The following is a 21,023-nucleotide window of genomic DNA, read 5'->3' on the forward strand; positions in this document are numbered from 1 at the left end:
ATCCAAAATCATGAATCACATTTTGCAGAGTGAATACTTATAGAAGTAACTTAAGTACCTCCCTTTCATTGTATTGAATACAGCAAAAGGCATGACTCTAGCAACATTGTCACCACCACACCAAGATTTTATTACCTATCTAGCTGTGCAATTGAGCAAACCAGGCATTTTTAGATATTCAGTGCAAGTTGAGCATCCCTTATCCAAAATTCCAAAACCCAAAATTGTCCACATTGAGATAGTGACATCTTTGCTTTCTGATGGCTCAGTGTACACAAACTTGGTTTCGTGCACAAAATTATTTTAATAAACTGTATAAAATTACCTTTAGGTTATGTGTATAATATGTATATGAAACAGAAATTAATTTTATGTTTAGACTTGGGTTCCATCTCCAAGATATCTCACTATGTATATACATATATGAAAATATAATTATTCCAAACCAGGGGGAAATCCAAAATCAAAAGCTTTTCTTGTCCCAAGCATTTTGGATAAGGGACACTCAACCTGTATATACGCCTACCCTTTTTGCAAGGAATTCAGGGAAGTATATACAGTTGTCTCCCCTCCACACATTTCTACCTGAACAACAAAACTTTGAGATAGGTGAGTCTGAAAGACAATGATTGGTCCATATTTCTCCATCAGTCTGAAAAGCTGAGTAGAGATTTGAACTTCAATCTCCCAAGTCCTGGTCTGAGTATTACTTCACACTGGTTCTCATACCTGAGCCAGAATCAAACCAGCACCCGAAGTATAAGTACATTGTGTTTTATGTAGTCCTCAGATTTGTCAAAGATGTTAAAGCAAGTGGTTAAGACTGGCATTTTTTTACACTTGGTTTGTCATAAAAGTCTCTTACTTATTTCTGGGGGCTTATGGCAAATGTTCTCCAAGGAGAACCTGCAGATTTCATGCAATACCACAATAGTGTGCAGTATTAAGTAGTGATGGAGTCTGCTCAGTACCTGCGAAATATTTTTCTCAGTATCTGGTCAGAGAACATAATAGTGTGGATTGGACTAAATACAGAGAGGCAGCTCACCTTCCAAGGCTAACCACAGCAAAGAGAAAGGATGGTATTCTTTGACTTTGGCAAGAGAAAAGAGAATTCCCCTCTTCCACATGAACCACAGCCTTAATGAAGATTACCACACATAGCTGTTAACAATTTAAAAAAACAGCCTTAGCTAATGTGATATAAGGACAGAGAGACAAATTATTTAATTGCCAACAAAAACTGAATGATTACACTGTGACTGAAAAATAATGCACATGTCAGATCTCAACCTGCATCCTTTTAAGTTACTTGATCTCCATGAAATCATTCTAGATAAGGATATTATTAGCAATTCTACAACTATATCCTATACAAAAGCATCTACACAGCAATCCTAGAAGCACAATATAAGGTTTGAAGTGAGCCCTACTGAACTGTGAGAGGTACATTGCAGCATACATTCATAAGACTTCCATTCTGTTCTGGTCCTGGCCAGTGAAAATGACTTCACTGTACTCTCTTAAGTAACACATATCTGATGGTGTCCAGTTCCATTTGTAAACGTAATCTGTCGCATCATGCATTAAGGAATTTTGGGAGTTGAAGTCCAAAGCACCTGGAGGGCCAAAGTCTGCTCATGCCTGGTTTAGAGGGAAAGAGTTAGACTTTGCCTATGTACTTTGGTGAATAAAGAAACGCTTTCACAAAGCATACAACATAACAATAATAACAATAACAATAATAATAATAATAATAATAATAATAATAATAATAATAATTTTATTTGTATACCGCTCTGTCTCCCAGAAGGGACTCATTAGTAGCTTCAGACTTGGAATTTTAACTTCAAGATGTAGTTTGGAATGAGCAGACATCTGGTGGATTCCTGTTGATGCTCTATGCCAATGGTTCTCAACCTGTGGTTCCCCAGATGTTTTGGCCTTCAACTCTCAGAAATCCTAACAGCTGGTAAACTGGCTGAGATTTCTGGGGTTTGTAGGCCAAAACACCTGGAGACACACAGGTTGAGAACCACTGCTCTATGCTGAGATAAATGCATTGGCACAGATGGCAAAAGCAGTAAAGGAGAAGCTGTGAATGCTGCAGCAATGAAGGAAAGAATGCATCAGAGAAACAGGTTACTTGGACCTGACAGACTCTGTCTGTCTTCTGTCACCATCACTGCATGATCAAGGAAAATGTGCAATTGATAATATTGTAGTATATCAACAAGGTTGTGGCTAATGATGTTGTACTCTGGATTTCATGGTCAAATTGGCAATGTGGTGCTCTTAGGCAGTTATGAGTATTATCTCATCTATTTCAAAACAGAGCTTGAAATGTTACTTTTAAAAGTAATTATGAAACACATAACATAATTACCATACTTAAAAGTGATATTGTTCCTATTCCCAGTGCCCAAATGGGAGGTGCAAATTGCTCCTAACACATGGCTTTTTCATTACAATACCTATAACACCAGAACCCATGGTTTCACTTATCCAAATCCAACAAAATATGCCCTCTCTAAGCATTTTCTTAGTCCCCCAATATAATATTATTGGGCCAGAGGTCCCTCCTTTTAATAGCATTTGCTGTTATCTGTGGTTTTGTTCATCTATGTGAAGTCCAAGAAAGTATCCCTGTGGATATGGAGGTTGTACTGTACTTTAAAATAATTTATTTGATCCCATTCCAGTAGAAAGGCAGAATATAAATTAACCCTTCTCTATGCTATCCAAAGCTAAAGAATATGTATATTTTTGGCTGGAGTTACACTTAAAAATGTACCTGTTCCGACTTCCATACAAATTCAGCTGAAGAACAAATCTACAGAACAAATAAAAACACAGAAAATAAAAGAGCTCTGTATCCCCTCTTTGAAACATTAGACATTTGTTTTAACTTGTAACCACAATAGCTGAGAATGCATTAAAATATGTTTAAATTAAATTTTAAAGTACCGTATATACTCGAAGATAAGCCGAGTTTTTTAGCCCTTTTTATGAGCTAATAAAGCCTTCCCCAGCTTATAATCGGGTCAAGGTCAAGCCGGCAGCGGAGCCTGGAGGCAGTTGCTTGCAATATATGATATATTTATCTCTCATCTTATCCTCCCTTATCAGTGTTTACTTTTCCAAAGCCTCCCTCACTCTTAACTAAGGGAATGTTTTGAAAAGGGAAAGAAGCCCTTGCAAGTCAGGAAAAAGTGTATATATATATACCCATTAATCTTATAAAAGCATTTTCCCCTGAAATATTTGTTAATCTCTGCTACAAATATATAAGCATTTCCCCCTGCAAGCCTTTGCAATCCCTATGTACCTTTATATTTGTATCTATCTATCTACATTAATTTTATATATGAATTTTCCCCTCATATGTTTGCAAGTGTTTGCAAATCCTATATACATATAGATATCCAGAGATTTCCATGTACCTGTATATCTGTATCGATGTGTATACATTATTTTATATATGAATTTTCACCTCACATGTTTGCAAGGCTTTGCAAATCCTATACAGATATAATTATCTATATACAGAGAGGTGTCTAGATAGATATATATGAATATAGATATATATAGGGCTTGTAAATATTGTGGGGGAAATGCACACACACATAGAGATTTCTAGATAGATATAGACAAATCTATAGGGCTTGCAAATATTGCAGGAGAAAATGCACATATATAGAGAGAGGATTTACAAACATTTCAGGGGGAAATGCATATGTGAAATTAGTATATATAATTATAGATCTATATCTAGCTCTGTATTGTTTATGTAGGCATTGAATGTTTGCTTGTTACTATGTTGGAAGCTGGCCTGAGTCCCCAGGGGGAGATAGGATAGGGTACAAATGAAGTTTATTATTATTATTATTATTATTATTATTATTATTATTATTATTATTATTATTATTATTATTATGTTATTGTTAATACTATATTGTTTTTGTTGACCCTACTTTTCCACTTACAGAGCTAGTTTACTGTTTTTCTTTGAAATACGGTAAATATTAAAAAACCTTTAACCTACTGATGCCTCAAAATAATTTCATTGGGATCTATTTTCATTTTGAAATTTACCAGTAGCTGCTGCATTTTCCACCCTCGACTTATACTAGAGTCAATAAGTTTCCCCAGTTTTTTGTGGTAAAATTAGGTGCCTCAGCTTATATTAGGGTTGGCTTATACTCGAGTATATATGGTAACTGTAAAATGTTGCATTTGTTTTGAAATTTCTTAGTATCACATACTTGTTACACCAGCCTGCCAATGGTACACATTGCAGTTGGCAACATTTCTTGTAAATCATTCGTTCCTAGTAACTCAGACTTGCTGCTTATTTTGCTGAGGGACTCCAGATCACTTCTGCCCTAAAGTATGTTTAATAGCACCATTGTGGGCTGCTCATAGATGTGAAAAAAGGGTTCCATCCAAGTTCAGGCTTCCAAGTGCCACTCTACCTCATTAAACCAGGTCCCCATCTCTTGCCTTCTGCGGATTTGGTTGGATTTAGGCATAGGAGTTGAGAGAGAAAATACATGAAAGAAATGGTCCATTCTATGCTGATTTGTGCCTTTTATTTGTCATGAAACTGCTTCACTTGCAGAATCAAACAATCCCAGTGCCCTATCAGCAGTCTGTTCCCTCATTGCTCCCTGTGTTCTGTGCTGGTCAGCTGCAGCAGGGAGGATCAATCAAAGCACGCTCAGCTGTGTGTTTGTTGCCAAACAAGGAAGAGTCACAGCAGTGGGGTCAGGAACCAAACACGGAAAGTGATTTTTCCCTTGAGCTGACACATTTCAGATGTTACCCTGGGGAGATTTTTATTTTTGTTTTTGTTTCTGTTTCTGGCCAGCTCTTTGGTTTGTTCACTCCTTTGGGAAGGTCTTGTGTATTATTTAAATTGGCAGATGCAGAGCGAAAAGGTACAGAACAACCTGAAAACATCTGAAATATGTGTTTTTTTTAATTTTAAAAGTCTCTCTTAAGTAATAAATTAAAGTACAGATTTTAGAACAAAGCTGGGAAATAACTGATTTTTAGCAATTTACTCTTTCAGATAGTTACTTTTTGCAATAATGATTTGAAACGGTTACCTTTTTCTTGTAATAACAACTGTAGTTCACTAATTTTCAATGAAACAGGAATTGTTTTCCTACCTGTTACACATTACACGATCCAGTCAGACAAATGAGAACTGGAAGAGATCACAGGGGAAGCCTCCAAGGATTGCTTTGTAAAATCTTTGGCACTTTTCTAAGAATTTTCAAAATGAAATATCTGAATTAGCCACTTGTGGGAACCAGATAGCATTTCACAGACATTATATGAAGTATGGTTGGTGCTAAGCCATCTGCTTAGGTTTTATCTTGGTAGTCTTAACATCAGTACCTCAAATGGGAGAGCCAGTTTAGTGTAATGATCTTAGGGTTGGTCTCAGACTCTGGGAGATCAAATTCAGTCATGAAAACCCACTGTCTGATCCTGCTCAGATCAAACTGTCTCATACTAAAAACAATGGTTTCTAGCCTGTGGGCCGCGACCCACTGATGGGCCGTGAGACCTAAAATAAGGTCTGCAAGACATGCGGAGAAAATCAGCTCTAAGTTATTAAATATGGTTTTCTGAGGGTGAGCAGATGGTGACTACTGGATGGCATACATCCTGTATCAGAAACTAGAGCTGATAATGTAATTTTCTGAATCAGCATCCCAAATAACCAAATCGAATCAAAAGTTGACCAAAAACTGATTTGTAACCCTTGTGGTACTAATATTAGAGAGTAGTCCCTGGTCAAAGTGGGCTCTGGTTAAGTGGTCCCTGGTCAAAAAAAGGTTGCGAACCACTGTATTAAAAAGAAGGCAACCTCCCATGAATAAATCTTGCCAAGAAAAATCCTATAAGTTTGACCTAGGTCAGAGGCAACTTGAAGGAAAACTACAACAATCTTGGACAGCCATCTCTCATGTTAGCTTCAGAAATCTTACATTTTTTTTTCTTCCTTCAGTTCCTCTCCGGTTTTTTAGCTGAAGTATGTATTCCATACCAAATGCTCTGAAAGGGATTCATGGGGCCATATTACAGTATGGTATGGGAGGAAGTCCATGGGGGTGTGAAAAAGACCTTGGAGTCCTCTTGGACAAAAAGTTAAACATCAGCCTACAATGCGATGCGGCGGCAAAAAAAGCCAATGGGATTTTGGCCTGCATCAATAGGGATATAGTGTCTAGATCCAGGGAAGTCATGCTCCCCCTCTATTCTGCCTTGGTTAGACCACACCTGGAATACTGTGTCCAATTCTGAGCACCACAGTTGAAGGGAGATGTTGACAAGCTAGAAAGCGTCCAGAGGAGGGCGACTAAAATGATCAAGGGTCTGGAGAACAAGCCCTATGAGGAGCAGCTTAAAGAACTGGGCATGTTTGGCCTGCAGAAGAGAAGGCTGAGAGGAGACATGATAGCCATGTACAAATATGTGAGGGGAAGTCATAGGGAGGAGGGAGCAAGCTTGTTTGCTGCTGTCCTGCAGACTAGGATGCGGAACAATGGTTTCAAACTACAGGAAAGGAGATTCCACCTGAACATCAGGAAGAACTTCCTGACTGTGAGGGCTGTTCGGCAGTGGAACTCTCTGCCCCAGACAGTGGTGGAGGCTCCTTCTTTGGAGGCTTTTAAGCAGAGGATGGATGGCCATCTGTCTGGGGTGTTTTGAATGAGATTTTCCTGCTTCTTGCAGGGGGTTGGACTGGATGGCCCGTGAGGTCTCTTCCAACTCTACTATTCTATGATTCTATGATTCTATGTTTTCCCTCATGGTTCAAATACATTATGCAGCAGGCGGCGTGCATGTGTGTGTCTGTTTGATTGTGGTCCTACATATATGCATTTACCTGGGAATGTGTGAACTCAGTAGTTTTTCCTTCTAAACAGCATGTATGTGATTTCACCCTATATAGGACCATTCAACTGTACAAATCTGCCACCTGCATTCTGAAGCTAAATGTTTAGAGAGATGGTAGTATATGCTATTTTTCTGCAAGCTCAAATTGATTTTTGGAATTTCATGCTATAATTTACTGTTTATAGGCTTTCAAGGGGATGGCAATGGAAACAATGAACTAGAACAATACCAAGTAAATGGCATTCATGGTATGTCACTTTCTAATATATTTTGGCATTTTGTGTGAGAAATAAAGTTTTACACTGCATTCTGATACCACTTAATAGCAACTAGTGTATACAGTGGAACCTTGAGTTAAGGATGTCCCAACTTAAGAGCATCACCAAGCTTGGGTTTTGTTTTTACATATGAGCAGCATTTTGAGTTAAGAACTGATGTCAGAGGGAGCACTAGCTCCATCATTTTTTCACAATTGGCTTAGATGCTAGGTGAAGTCAATAGGAGTTGAACTACAAGATCTAAAGATTCCCCACCTCTCAAGGTTCTGTTATCTTGGAGTCATCCTGTTCTTTATTTTATGTAAGCCATATTACCCTGGATTCCTGTTTAAATAGGCATTTAGCAAATAAAACTAAATGACAGGAAATATCATATTTTATGGACTGGAGTAAAGTGCAAAACATGTCTCGCTACGATGCCACAAGAACTGTGAATGTATATTGTAGTTGCTTTCTTAATTTGTTTATTGTATTATGCTTATATTTATTGTGATGTACTCTGATTGTTGTTTATGTGATTTTAATATGTTGTAAGCCACTTTGGGTCCCATGAGGGAGAAAAGTGGGATATAAATTATTATTATTGTTATTATTATTATTATTATTATTGGTAAGACATTTTGGTGTAATAATAATAATAATAATAATAATAATAATAATAATAATAGTTTATTTGTTACCCACTTCCCCTAATAGCTTGAGGCATGGTGCAACAAAGTCGAAACATATCATAAAAACATATAATAAAACATGTATTTCAAACACACAGTTATAAAAAAATACACCAAAACACATGATATAAAGATCAACATACATTGGTAACAGAATGCAAAGTTCAATAGAAATTCAAAGTTGGCTGGGTAGGCCTGCTTGAAGAAATGGGCTTAAATTCTGATAGTTCTTTTAGCTGTCGGAGCTCTTCTGGCACGTTGTTCTACAGTTATGGGGTGGCCAATGAAAAGGTTATATGGGTGACGGTTGCCAGTTGGGTTCCAGCTGGTTGAAGTAAGCATCCCCCAGATGACCTCAGTGTCCTAAGGGACAGATGTGCATGGGAAGGCAATTCTGTAAGTAATCTGGACCCAAACCATTTAGGATTTTAAAGGTTATAACCAGTATTTTGTATTTTGTTCAGAAACTAATGGGCAAGCAGTGGAGTGATTTTAGTATGGGTGTGATATGCTCACTCTTAGATGTTCCTGTAACCAATCTGGCTGCCATGTTCTGAACTAATTGGAGTTTCTAAACTTGGTACAGAGGTAGACCAATTGTAGAAGTACAACCTTGAGGTTCCCAAAGTGTAGAAAATTTAACAATTGGATTTGGCACCTCTTAGGTTTGTATAGATAATCTGTAGTTGCATAATGAATTTCATGAATTTCTTCATAGCAAACATGGAGGTGTCAGTAAATCAATTTCACTGGATTACTGTATTTATGAAGTCTGACACTGTGAAGCAGTCAATGTTCCTACAGTATTTCCCAAAGTTATGATGTACCTGCATATTGGGTTGAATTAAAACAAACACGTGGACAATTGCACACATTGCTGAAACATCATTCATGAGTTAGAGCCATGCCCGTCATAATATGTAGTATCCAGGAAGGCAAGTGCATATTTAAAATGCTAGAGCTTCTCTCTGGTAACTGTCAATGAAAGAATAAAGGTGCAACTCCCTTATTCCCAAATTTTGGGAATAAAAATCACAATCCAAATTGTTACAGAAATAGTATTGCAGCTGTTTCAGTTAGGAAGGAAAAATATAAAATGGAGGCAGCATTTCTGATTCCACTTGTTTTTATTTAACTTGCTTTCTCTAAACAGATATGGTCATCAGAGTATCAAAACCTCTTTGTCACTTTACTGCTTCCTTTCCATCTCCAGGCTCTGCAGTTCGGATGCAGCAAGTCATTACTTCCTGCTCAGCCCAAGGTATGTTTCCACTGTTTTATGACTTTGAAATCATAAATGTTTTTGGGGAAATCACTATAACCGTGCTTGGGCATTATTGGAGTCAGCAGGCCCAAGGTTTTTCAGGGGACAATCAGTCTCTGAGGTCAAATAAAATCCAGAAGCGAAAAGACACACTATGACAATAATCTATGAATGTGTTCTCTCACTGGGTGAGAGCTGAACAGATGGGGGAGGAACCTCCAGGCCAAGCCAGTTTCAAATACTCATCAGAATGGATTGTGATAAAAATGTTTTTTCCAGCTTTTTGCAATAGTAGCATTGTTGCTGAAGTGCAATAAAGCACATTTCCACGACAAAGGGCCTATGCCTGGCCTCAAGAAACCAAGGAGTCCCAGGAAACCTCATACCTGGAGATCATGGCTTGAATTTAATTGGGGTGTTACTCATGCATGTGTTCCCATATGGTTTTTGTCTCATGTATAATGTCCACAATTAATTCAGGGTCATGAGATTGGAATTGCAGTGCCATTGTGCGTAGGGATGCTGATTTTTAGCCAATGTATTTATCTCTACTTCTGCTAAAACTGACAGTAGTACAGTAGAGTCTCGCTTATCCAACATAAACGGACCAGCAGAACGTTGGATAAGCAAAAATGTTGGATAATGCGGCATTAAGGAAAAATCTATTAAACATCAGATTAGGTTATGATTTTACAAATGAAGCACCAAAACATCATATTAGACAACAAATTTTGCAGAAAAAGTAGTTCAATATAAAATAACGTTATGTAGTAATTACTGTATTTACGAATTTAGCACCAAAACATCGCAATGTATTAAAAACATTGACTACAAAAACACTGACTACTAAAAGGAAGACTGTGTTTGATAATACAGAATGTTGGATAAAGGGAGGTTGGATAAATGAAACTCTACTGTACTTCCTTGGTTAGTGAGAGCCAGCAAGCATGGTGCAGTGGTTTGAGTGCTGGACCATGACTCTGAAACACAGGGTTCAAATACCAACTAAGCAATGGAAACCCATCGGGTTACCTTGGGGAAGTCATATTCAGTGGTACATTTGATGGTACACTATTGCCATTTAACACAAAGGTAACATATCTTCATATGCAGATATTTTTATAGTTATCTTTATTTATATCTCACCCTTTCCCCAGAATTGGGACACAAGGCAATGTACAAATTCAAATTATTATGGTACAAAAAATCAAAATTAAAATATTAACCATGGTAAATATTAACCATAGTAAAACAAATTAAAAGCATAGGTAATGGTAAATGCTTTTTAAGGTTAGTCTTATCCTACTCTGGAGGTTGGTGTTCATCTTCATTTCTAAGCTGGAGAGCCGGCATTGTCCGTAGACAACCCCAAGATCATGTGGCCATCATGACTACATGGAGCGTTGTTACCTTCCAGCTGGAGCAGTACCTATCAATCTACTCACATTTGCACGTTTTCAAACTCCTAGGTTGGCTGAAGCTTGGACTAACAGTGGGGGCTCACCCCGCTCCCCTGATTCGAACCGCTGACCTTTCAGTCAACAAGTTCAGCAGCTCAGCAGTTTAATCCGCTGTGCCAGCTGGGGCTCCCACTTCCCCCATAGTGTAACTCAAATCCATTGTAAACTATCTTTTTTCCTACTGCACACTTTTCAGATCTTAGGCTACTACAAACTCCACTCCAACTGAAAGCCCAGCTGTCATACATTAGCTGGCTTGCAACCCACCTAAAACTTCCCACGAATCAGCATTCACTTAAGCACTCCATTCTTTCCCCATTTCCAACATCTTCTGATCTCTGGCATACAATCAATAAATCAAACATTTTCAAATACAAACCCAAACATTTTTAAATGCAAAGGAATAAAGGGCAGCTACTAAATCACTAAACATAGCCACTGCCCTTTATTCTTTTTCCCATTCGGTGACAGGCCTTTAAAGATTCATTCATTTCCATTTCATGGCATTTTCCGCCACGTTTATTTTTTTAAGAAGTTACATTACAAACATAATTGTAAACAAGTAATTTTTGAAATTGGAGCCTGTGGGTGACAGGCAGCCCCTCCTCAAGACCATTTTGACAAGATATTTGAATCTGCACAAATCTGCCAGTGTAAGTAAATATAAATTAATATATTTCCTGAAAAAGCATGTACTTTATGTAGATGTGTTGAGAAGTTTGTTTTAAGAAAATACCGGCATCTGTAGCTCATTACTGATCATGTGATTCTATTATTCTATGTGGTCAAGACTATATAACATTTCATGCTAATGCGACAAACTGCAAGCACACCCATTTATTTAAAATGTATATTTGCATGTGGTTCACAAGACCAGATCAGAGCCAGACTAAAAAGACTAGTGGTGCATGACAGAGGCTGAACTACTTTATTTATTTATTTATATATTTACAGTATTTATATTTTGCCCTTCTCATCCCAAAGGGGATTCAGGGCGGATCACAATGTACACATACAAGGCAAACATTCAATACCATATGAACATAGAGACAGAGACAGACATAGAGGCAATTTAACCTTCTCCAGCCTCTAGCTTCCTCAGGGTATGCTCGATTCCGGCCACGGGGGAGCAGCTGCTTCATCATCCACTGTGATGCCGACTTCCTCATTCCAAACACTGCTGGATGATTTTTATGGTGTTGTAAATTAGTTAAATTAGCCTCCCCACATAGTGGTACCTAAATTTCCTACTTGATGGATGCAACTATCTTTCGGGTTGCTTAGGTCAACAACGAGTAGGGCTATTTTCTATTTTAATGCTCAGGTGCTAATTCCGACATGGGCTGGCCTTAAACTCATGACCTCTTCGTCATAGTGATTTATTGCAGCTGGCTACTCACCAGCCTGTGCCACAGCCCAGCCCCAACTAGATCAAAAATAATCTACAATGGATTAGGTTGTGCCCAACAACATGCTGTTGAGCAGATTTTACCCAAAGTAGGCAATCAACAACCAGTTATCCAAATTTGGATGGTAGGTTCTCTGCATCAGTCCAATTGAGATTATCCCCGTGATTCAGCTCATTATTTTGTGCCCCTTTCCTCCCTGTCTCTATTTTTTACCACAAGAAGGGAACAGCCTTGCTAGGTATCTTCCTGTGAAGGAAAGCCTCACAAGGTCTAAAAAGAGGTCCAAAACTTCCAAAATGGGCAGAAGTCTCCTTCTCTGAATGCTATCATCTCTTTGTAAGCAAAACACTTTTTTCAACAGGCAACAATCCAGGGTGGGTGGGTACAATTTTCTCGAATCCCATGGATGGACCATGCACCTCCCCAGTCCACTCTTATTATAAATGTGGGGAAAGATTAGCTAAACTACACAAAAAGGAGAGGAAGGAGGTAGGCGGACAAGATTTGCTTATTTGACAGAAGAAGGATGTACGGGAGAAAGCCGTTATTTAACTTCATTGCTTGCAAAGAGGTTACAGAAAATCATAATGTACACCTGGAAATGCCCAGAGGCTTCCAGCCAAATTTCTCTATTTGAGAAGATGATATCAAACACTAGAAAGAGACAACTTCTATAATGTGCCTTGACTTCAGGAATGCTACCTAGTCCCTCATGGCCCTTTCTAAGATAGTGTGAGAAATGTGAACTAGATTGTGATAGATAGCTTTTATTGATACAGCATGCATGATGGTAGCATAGTCATGTGTGGAATTAGATGATAAAGAGTCATACTTTGTCTTCCAGTATCAAAGTGATGGACAGGCGAATGAACAGCAGGGAGTGGAGATCAAAAAGAGGGGGGGGGGGAAACAGAGGAGCTGAGTTTTTGAACTATTTAAAAGCAAAAGGGAGAGGATATTCTGTAAAAATGGGCAAAGATTCTACATCACCATCTACATTTCATAACTTTACATATGTGCAGCTAAGTTGCAGAAATGCAGCAAAACTCCTGTTAGTGATTTGCAAAGATGTGCATTTAGACAAGAATGCTCTGATTGCAATCAGGCAATTCTATTGTGCATTGGGCACTCTTTCTTGCTCCAAAATTTCTTACCACCTCATCACACAGGGTTTTTTCCCCCTTACCACATGGGGGCTCCTCTTCGGTCATAGTTCTGGAAGTGTCACATCAGATGATGCAGGCCGTGGCCCCTCCTCATCAGTGGGAGAAGTGGCGAAGAAGCGTTGCAAGAAGCTTTCTCACCACTACAGCGAGTCTCCCATCTTTTGGGTAGATCCAATGGAGCTACACACAGTTTTTATGCTTTCCCCTGTTTAATGGGGAAAGCACCAATGCACCTTGCCCCAATTCTGCCAGGATTTCCCTTATCTGATGGGAAAAGTGACAGGGCACCAGCATGCCTTGCCCTGATTCTTCCATGAGATAGAGGAAGGGGGGGGGAGCCCGGCCCACTGCAAGTTGCCACATGGGTCTTCCATTTTGCCCATGATTGCCAGCGAAATCGGACAGGAGAGGAGGAAAGCTCATCAGTGTGATGAGGTCCTAAGTCTGCTTCCTGACAAATTGTATTGATTGGGCATTACGTGGCAGACACTCCACTGGCTTGTTGTTATGTACCTTCAAGTCATCTCCAACATATGATGATCCTTAGGATAATAGAATCATAGCATTGGAAGAAACCACAGGTCCATCCAGTCCAATGCACTGCCATGCAGAACAGCCCCCTGCCATGCCTTCTTCTGAGGGTGAGAGAGTGTGATTTGTCCAGTGTCACCCAGTGGGTTTCCATGAGTGAGCAGAGATTTGAATCCTGGTTTGTAATTCCATGGTCCAACACTCAAAACACTACACCACATTGTCTACCAGTGTACAATGGACACCCATCTATCTTTATGTCACAGCAGCTTTTTGGTGAATATAGACATTATGAAGATGTTCAATGTTGTTTCTTGTACATGTAAGTCCTCTTGCAAAGGTGTACATCTCATATTGAATTCCAGCCATAGTCTTTTCTAGAGGTCTTTGAACCTGTGCAAGCAGAAGCCTGCTTTCCCACTGCCTATTTCCTGTTAAAATGCCTTTTCTTCCACAAAGTCCTGAAATGTAGTATAGGAGAGAAGGAAAGACATGGGGAAATTGATGGATGCAGCTTTCATGATCACACCCATTGCTTATTACACAAGCTGCTGCTGCTTTTGTTGTTAACTGCTGTTAAGTTGACTTTCCACCTCATCAGACAGTCAAAATTGCCTATCCGATGCTGGTTTCACCCCTCTTGAGGCTCGGAGCCCACTGGCTCCTATCACACAATGTTGATCTACTTCTGGCGGGGCTCTGTGCCTGAAGAGGGGTGAAATCATAAGTGGCAGCAGCGGCAAAACAGGAGGTTTACCATGTTGCATCGAAAACGACAAGGAGAAGCCTGGAGGTGACGCTCCCCCCCCCCCCCCGGGATGAGATGAGGGGGAAGATAGGCGATGTGGGGCATGGGGATTCTCCACACTCACCCCCGGACCCTGCCAGATTTGTCACAGTCTGTAGCGAATTGGAGCTTAAGATGATAAGGTCCTTAGATCTATGGCTACCCCTATGAATGAGAGACCTCGAAGTTACTATATCAACAACAGCTCTTCTTATCTCTTGCAAACTCATGGCCTGGCTTCCTTGCTTGGGTCAAACCACCTGTAGTGGGATCTACCTCATTTCCTACTGCTTTCTACTTTCCCAATAGTTATTGTTTTTTCTAGTGAGTCATGTCTTCTCGTGATATGTCCAAAGTACAATAGTGTCAGTTTAGTAATCCTGGCTTCTAGGAAGGGTTCAAGATTTATTTCCTTTAGGATCCTGTCTTTTTTGAAGTCTTCTTTTGCATCACATTTCAAATTAGTTTTCTTCCTAGCAGCTTCCTTCATTCTCACTAACTTTTACAACCATATATAGAAATGGGAAATACAGTGGTATGGACAATCCTAACTACTAACCTAAGCATTTGGTTTTGCTTATGGGTCCATTTTAATTTCCACCCTCACACCTCAAGCATTTCCTCATTGACTTCAGGTTTTCCCATGTATTTAAAGGGCTGTAATGGGGCAGAGTGGGTAGAAACTTACATCTTGTACTTGCACTGCAGTGGATACAACCAACATGTTTAGCTGCCTTGAGTTCCACTCTTGTGGGAAAGATGGAGTATAAATAAAGTGTTTGATTGATGGATTCACATACATAATTACTTTTCTCAGGACTAATTAGCTCTTTAAAAATATCCTGTTTGTTGTAGGAACCCATATGACTGTCGAAGTACATGCCAGAAATTCTACCCCACAGTTATTTAAGAAGCTCTCTTTGGGGAAAGGTATGTAAGATTTCAAATTATATTCTGTTAGACTGACCACCTCATCACACGAGGTGATTTTTGCATCCTAGGATGCTGTCAGTACACTTCCTCCTCAGAGCCCAATGCTACCCATCGCACAATGTACAACATCTTCTGGTGGGGTTTTGTAGAAGAAGCATCCTTACAGCATGGTAGGAAGCTTCCCTTGGAATACGGGAGGATTCCCATGTTCTGTTCAAAATAGTGGGACCAGCACGGGGGGAGCGGCGCGACAATGTTTCCTCATGGGAAGCATTGTTGTGGGTGAAGCAGGGCATGGGGTGCTGGGATTGCACCGCTTCCCCGCCAATTTGCCACGGAGGCTGGCGAATCGAACCAGGGGACCTCATCCATATGATGAGGTCTTTAGTGTGATTTTGGAGATTATCACACTATACTGTTAATGTGCTCCTATTCTAGTTAAATCCAATAACTGCCTCCTGTGGAATTCTGGGATTTGTAGTTTAATGAGGCCAGGGCCTCTCTGGCTAAAAATTTTAAATATCCTTCCCTAAACTTGAAATCCTGAGATTCCATAGGGGACAGCCAGAAGATTTAAAGCAGAATAGCAGCACTTAAACAATGTAGCATAATAATAGTGGTTAAAAGGTTGAACAATGAACCAGGACCTCTAGTTTGACTTTTGTGTCTGTCGCTACATATTCTCTCAACAACCTTAAGGAAAACTGTTTTCCCTCTGCCCATATAAACCTGCAATTATGTAGGAAATTGTGATCACTTTCATACTTTGGTTCTTCTGACGTTTTATGTTTTCATTCCCAGAATCTCTAGCCATTGGCCACGCTGGTTGGGGCTTCTGGGAAGTGAAGTCCAGAACTTCTGGAGAAGCAAAGATTGAAAACCATTGTCTTAAATTACTGCTATAAGAATTATATCTAGATAAGAATTATATCTAGATAAGAATCAAGAATACTTCAATGTACTTCAATGTACATTGCACTTTATTGTCCATTTTAGCTGTGAAACTACCTCTCCCCATTTTGGAATATTTTGCACTTTGGCCTAGATCTGTGTATTAGTCTCCTGTTTTTTAACATTTTATGCTGCGTGTTGATTTTAATGACTGTTTTATTGATGCTGAGGTTTTTATTGCTGGGATAATTGTTTTATTGTTTTGTTGTTATTATTATATTGTTGTATCGGGCAAGGCCCCATGTGAGCCGCCCCGAGTCCCTTCGGGGAGATGGGGCGGGGTATAAAAATAAAGTTGTTATTATTATTATTATTACTGCATCAGTGTAAGATGGCAGTTGGACAGACTTGTATGTCTTTCGGGCTGTGTGGCCATGTTCCAGAAGTATTCTCTCCTGACGTTTCACCCACGTCTATGGCAGGCATCTTCAGAGGTTGTGAGGTATGGATCAACTAGGCAAGGAAAGGAAAAAATATATATCTGTGGAGAGTCCACAGCTAATGTTTCCAATGCTAATTAGGGTGATTAAATGAAACATTAATGCTGGCTTCCAACTGACAAAGGACTCTTGTCCCACCCTGGACTCGCCACATATATATATTTTTTTCCTTTCCTTGCCTAGTTTATCCATAACTCACAACCTCTGAGGATGCCTGCCATAGATGTGGGCGAAACGTCAGGAGAGAATACTTCTGGAACATGGCCACACAGCCCGAAAGACATACAACAACCCTGTGATCCCAGCCATGAAAGCCTTCGACAACACAGTTGGACAGACTATTTCTCAGTTATTGCACTTTCCCCAAATCCTGCAGACTAAACACAAGGATGACTCAACCAAACAGAAAGTTTTGTGTCTGCCAGACAGAAGGTGTCAACACTATTGGTTTGATTGTTTAATCATCTACTATAGAGGAAGTGCCTCAAAAACAAATGATAGGGACTGTTTCTCTTCTGTCTCTCTAACTGAGGCAAGCAGCGATATCTGACTTTTGATTGCATGCTTTATGGAACATAGATAGTTCTAATTCAGAATATGTATTTGGTGAACAAAAGGATACTTTGGGGGAAGAAGAAAAATAGTACATGAGGCTGCACAAATAGTACCTCTTTTATCAGGAGGTAATTGAATACACACCATTAAAACAGATACTCATGTTTGACAATAGTGCTGACTGGAGAGACCAATTGCAGACATAGTCAACTGCAAATCATTCCATCATGGAACTATCAAGGCAATTGAAGATTGATGCAGAATGAACTAGGCCATGCAGAACTGTGACATTCAGCTCTCCATACTCCAAAATTCTAAACAAAACATTATAAAGACAGTTAAGATGTCTACCTTCCAAGAGTTTATCTTTTCAGCTACAGGGAGGATCATTTAAAGTGTCAGGTTTGGAGAGACTGTTAAAAAGCTGGTATGCCACACAGTATACACGGAACTGCTGCTGCCAAAGAGTCCCATCGTACTAATGAATCCTACTTACTTTAAGTGAGAAGGCTGTCAAGTTACCAGGTCTGCTCACTTTGAGTCTTTAGTTATTAGAGAATTGTTCCAGCTTTGTAGAACAATTCTTCAGGGTTTTTTTTCTATGCAATTAGATTTACTAAAGTCAAAAGAAAGGTAACAAATAATCAAAAGCCATCTTCATATGAAACAATACTCACTTCCAATTGAGATGCCAGTTTTGGAAGGTTGTAAATATGAATTAAAAAGATTAGAAGAGGAATTTCATGTATATTCATGACAATATACATCCTTACAACTCAGTATGCACCTATTTGGACACCTTTTCACCTATGCAAAAACTAAAAGGGAAAAGTCAGGTGAGACATTTATGTAATAGCTTCTTGAACAGTTTGTTGCTAGCGAGGCCCCTTCCACAAAGCTGAATAAAATCCCATATTTTCTGCTTGAATATATGGCAGAATATATAGCACTGGAGTATATGGCAGTATGGACTCAGATAACCCAGTTCAAAGGAGATATTGTGAGATTTCTGCTTTGATATTCTGGGCTATATGACTGTGTGGAAGGACCCTGAAACAATTGGTTGCCTTGTACCAGGGTGGGAAAAGTGAGGTCTGTGGATTACATGCAGCTGCGTGAGATATTTTGTGTCCCCTAGGATCCCGTTTTCTTGAAAAATGTTGTGCCTTTCCCCTCTCAAATACCCCTAGGGGAATGTGGGAGGCAATTTGGGTATGGGGAATAATATGTTTTATCCCTAAAAGAAGTCCTTTTTCCAAGTAGAAGTGACCTAGACACTGGCTTCTTCTAGGCTAGGTCTTAATATGGCCTCCCCCATTTTGTTCAGAGGTCATTGGGGGAAATAAATTTTATTGTAGGGGTTCATTCATCCCAGGTTCCCATGATGGGCCAACATAATTCCTAACAGTTCCTCTCCCCCATCTTAAAGTCTCCTCTCTTTTTTTCTCACGTTCCTTTTATAATTTCATAGGTTTTCAAGAGAATGGAAAACGGAGAACCCGTCCACCTGGATTAAAAGATCAACATGGTAACTATAGAACTGTTTTCCCATTCCAGCAATACAGTCTATGTAGCTGGAATACAATATTCAAAATCAAATATACTTTTTAAAGAAAAATAATATGACAAGTTATTACAAAGTTTCAGTATCTAATGCCTATGATGTATGTATTTTCAGATGGCCTGACAATTTATGGTGACCCCTTGAATTTCATAGGGGTTTGTTTTGCTCAGAGGTGATTTTGCCAGTTGGTAGCCAATGCTTCTGTCAATTCCACTGATACAGCCAAATAAAGCCCACACCAGTAAGAGCTGATACTAGCTGAGTGTCACTATCAGTGGAAACTAACTGAGCCAAGGTTGTTGTACAGAAGCATGCCCTGGGCATAAATGCAAACTGTTTTTGCAGTTTGAACTCAGTTTGTAATTAAAGTAATCTGAAGACAAATGGGAAAAGTGAAAGCAGGCGAGAGAAACGGGAGCATTTTAAAAGCAGCTGGAAAAGTGGGATGATAGAGAATTAATTGAGACTGTCCTTGCCAAGTTGGGATAATTGAAGGGTATGCAGTGTCTGGAGGGTCACATGATTTCCACCATTGGAATATGAGTATCAAAGGCAATAACCATAGTAGAGATTGACCTATTATGTGTTGGTTAGCCAGCAGGAAGATGTATATCACTGCTGCCTGATCTCTTCACTGCATATTACCTCCCTTCAGAAAGGAATGGGCAGCAGTTTTAGCCAAGTGTACCACATTTAAGATTGGCTTCCAAGTCAGTAAGCGAAATAAGGGTAGTCACATCTATGAGTATTAGGCTTCTTTAAATATTGCCTTACTCAAATCAAAGCAATGTACCTGGTACACAATTCAAGCTACTAATAGCAACAGTGTATGACCATGAGAGTTATTGTGCATTCTGTAGCTGTAGGGAGCCTTTCCGGTTATAGCCTGACAAAGACTAAAACTGATCACCAATTTGAAGAAACTACCCAGCTCCCAAATGGCAAAAAGTAATTTTCTGAGCTGTATAGAGCGAGAACCTTTTAAGTGCGTAAATCTGCTTTAGTTTTCTTTAGGTCACTGTAATAGCCCTCTTCAGCAAAAGGCCAGATAAACAAACAAGCCTGTTAAAAAGATAGATGCCTTATGCTTGAGTGCTGGTTTGAGACAGACAGATGGCTGCTCAGTACATTAGGTGACAGCACACCCGCTCTTGTCTCTGGTTGCTCCTTCACTTATCACAGGGGTTGAACCAAACTGTAGCATTCTGAAAGCTGGCCTTCTTTCAAGCTGGCATTGAAGTTTATTTCAGCTGTGTCTGGCTTCTACCCCAGCAGTTCCGTTACAAGAGAAAGTACAAGGAAGGCTTGTGTGCCCCCTGGTTTTAAGCTCAGAAATGGCACAACACATGTGACTATACCAGGACTATCTTCGTGGTGCCATAAAGACCCATCAGATTATTTAGCTCAGCTGTGTTTCAACTGAGTTGGAAGACATGTGGTCCCTTGCATATTTTTTGGACTACAATGTTCATCACCGCCTGGCTAATAGTAAGTGATTGCAGTCCATCTGGAGGACTTCCTCAACACTGAGCTGTCTTGCCAGATGAAGGGCATACATTGATCAGGTATTAATGAGAACTCAATGCAAAGCTAATCTCCAGATCTGAACTTTCACAGTCCATCAAGGCATTCAGACTTACTAAATCTGAGCAAATGTTCATTTGTTTGTCTAAACTATTTATGGCGCATCTTACATCTGAGGTTTTCAGGGTGGCATATCAAAAGGAAAACAATTTAGGTCAATTTATATGTTAGTGGTAAAGTGCTAAAAGTGTGTCAGGATTTCTGCACCTTTTAATAGTTGTGTAGAAACATGTACTTAGGTAGGTGGATGTTGACAAGGCATGACAACAAATGAGAGCAGATTGGTGCAAAAGAATACAGGACTCCTACACATTTGACAGTAGTTAGAAGAATAAGAAACTATATGGATGTTACACCCCATTATAGTTAGTCTTTAAATTGCTGTTGGGTTTTTTAGATTATTAACTGAGCAGGAAGGCAGGGGTCAAATTGCTGTAAGCTTCACAACAATTTGGCCCCTGAAGTAGATCTGGTTTAGAAGTGTACTTTCCTTTCCAAAATGATTGTTCCAGGGG

At 39.5% G+C, this 21,023-nt stretch overlaps 1 protein-coding gene across 3 annotated transcripts in view; it reads left to right on the forward strand.

Moving 5' to 3' along the window:
* The window catches only part of ky (kyphoscoliosis peptidase), a 74,305-nt gene that overhangs the window by 33,949 nt on the left and 19,333 nt on the right, over nt 1-21,023 (forward strand). For 2 of the 3 annotated variants that reach the window (XM_008106378.3, XM_003218364.4), the window contains exons 2-5: nt 7,101-7,163; nt 9,078-9,125; nt 15,337-15,411; nt 18,832-18,888. In XM_008106378.3, coding sequence (XP_008104585.1) covers nt 9,092-9,125; nt 15,337-15,411; nt 18,832-18,888 — 166 coding nt within the window. In that variant the 5' untranslated portion in view covers nt 7,101-7,163; nt 9,078-9,091. Of the gene's footprint in view, nt 1-4,155; nt 4,941-7,100; nt 7,164-9,077; nt 9,126-15,336; nt 15,412-18,831; nt 18,889-21,023 lie in introns of those variants that run through there. The other variant, XM_016992121.2, reaches the window with a different exon arrangement.

Source organism: Anolis carolinensis, chromosome 3, assembly GCF_035594765.1.
Source record: "Anolis carolinensis isolate JA03-04 chromosome 3, rAnoCar3.1.pri, whole genome shotgun sequence".
Classification (NCBI taxonomy): domain Eukaryota; kingdom Metazoa; phylum Chordata; class Lepidosauria; order Squamata; family Dactyloidae; genus Anolis; species Anolis carolinensis.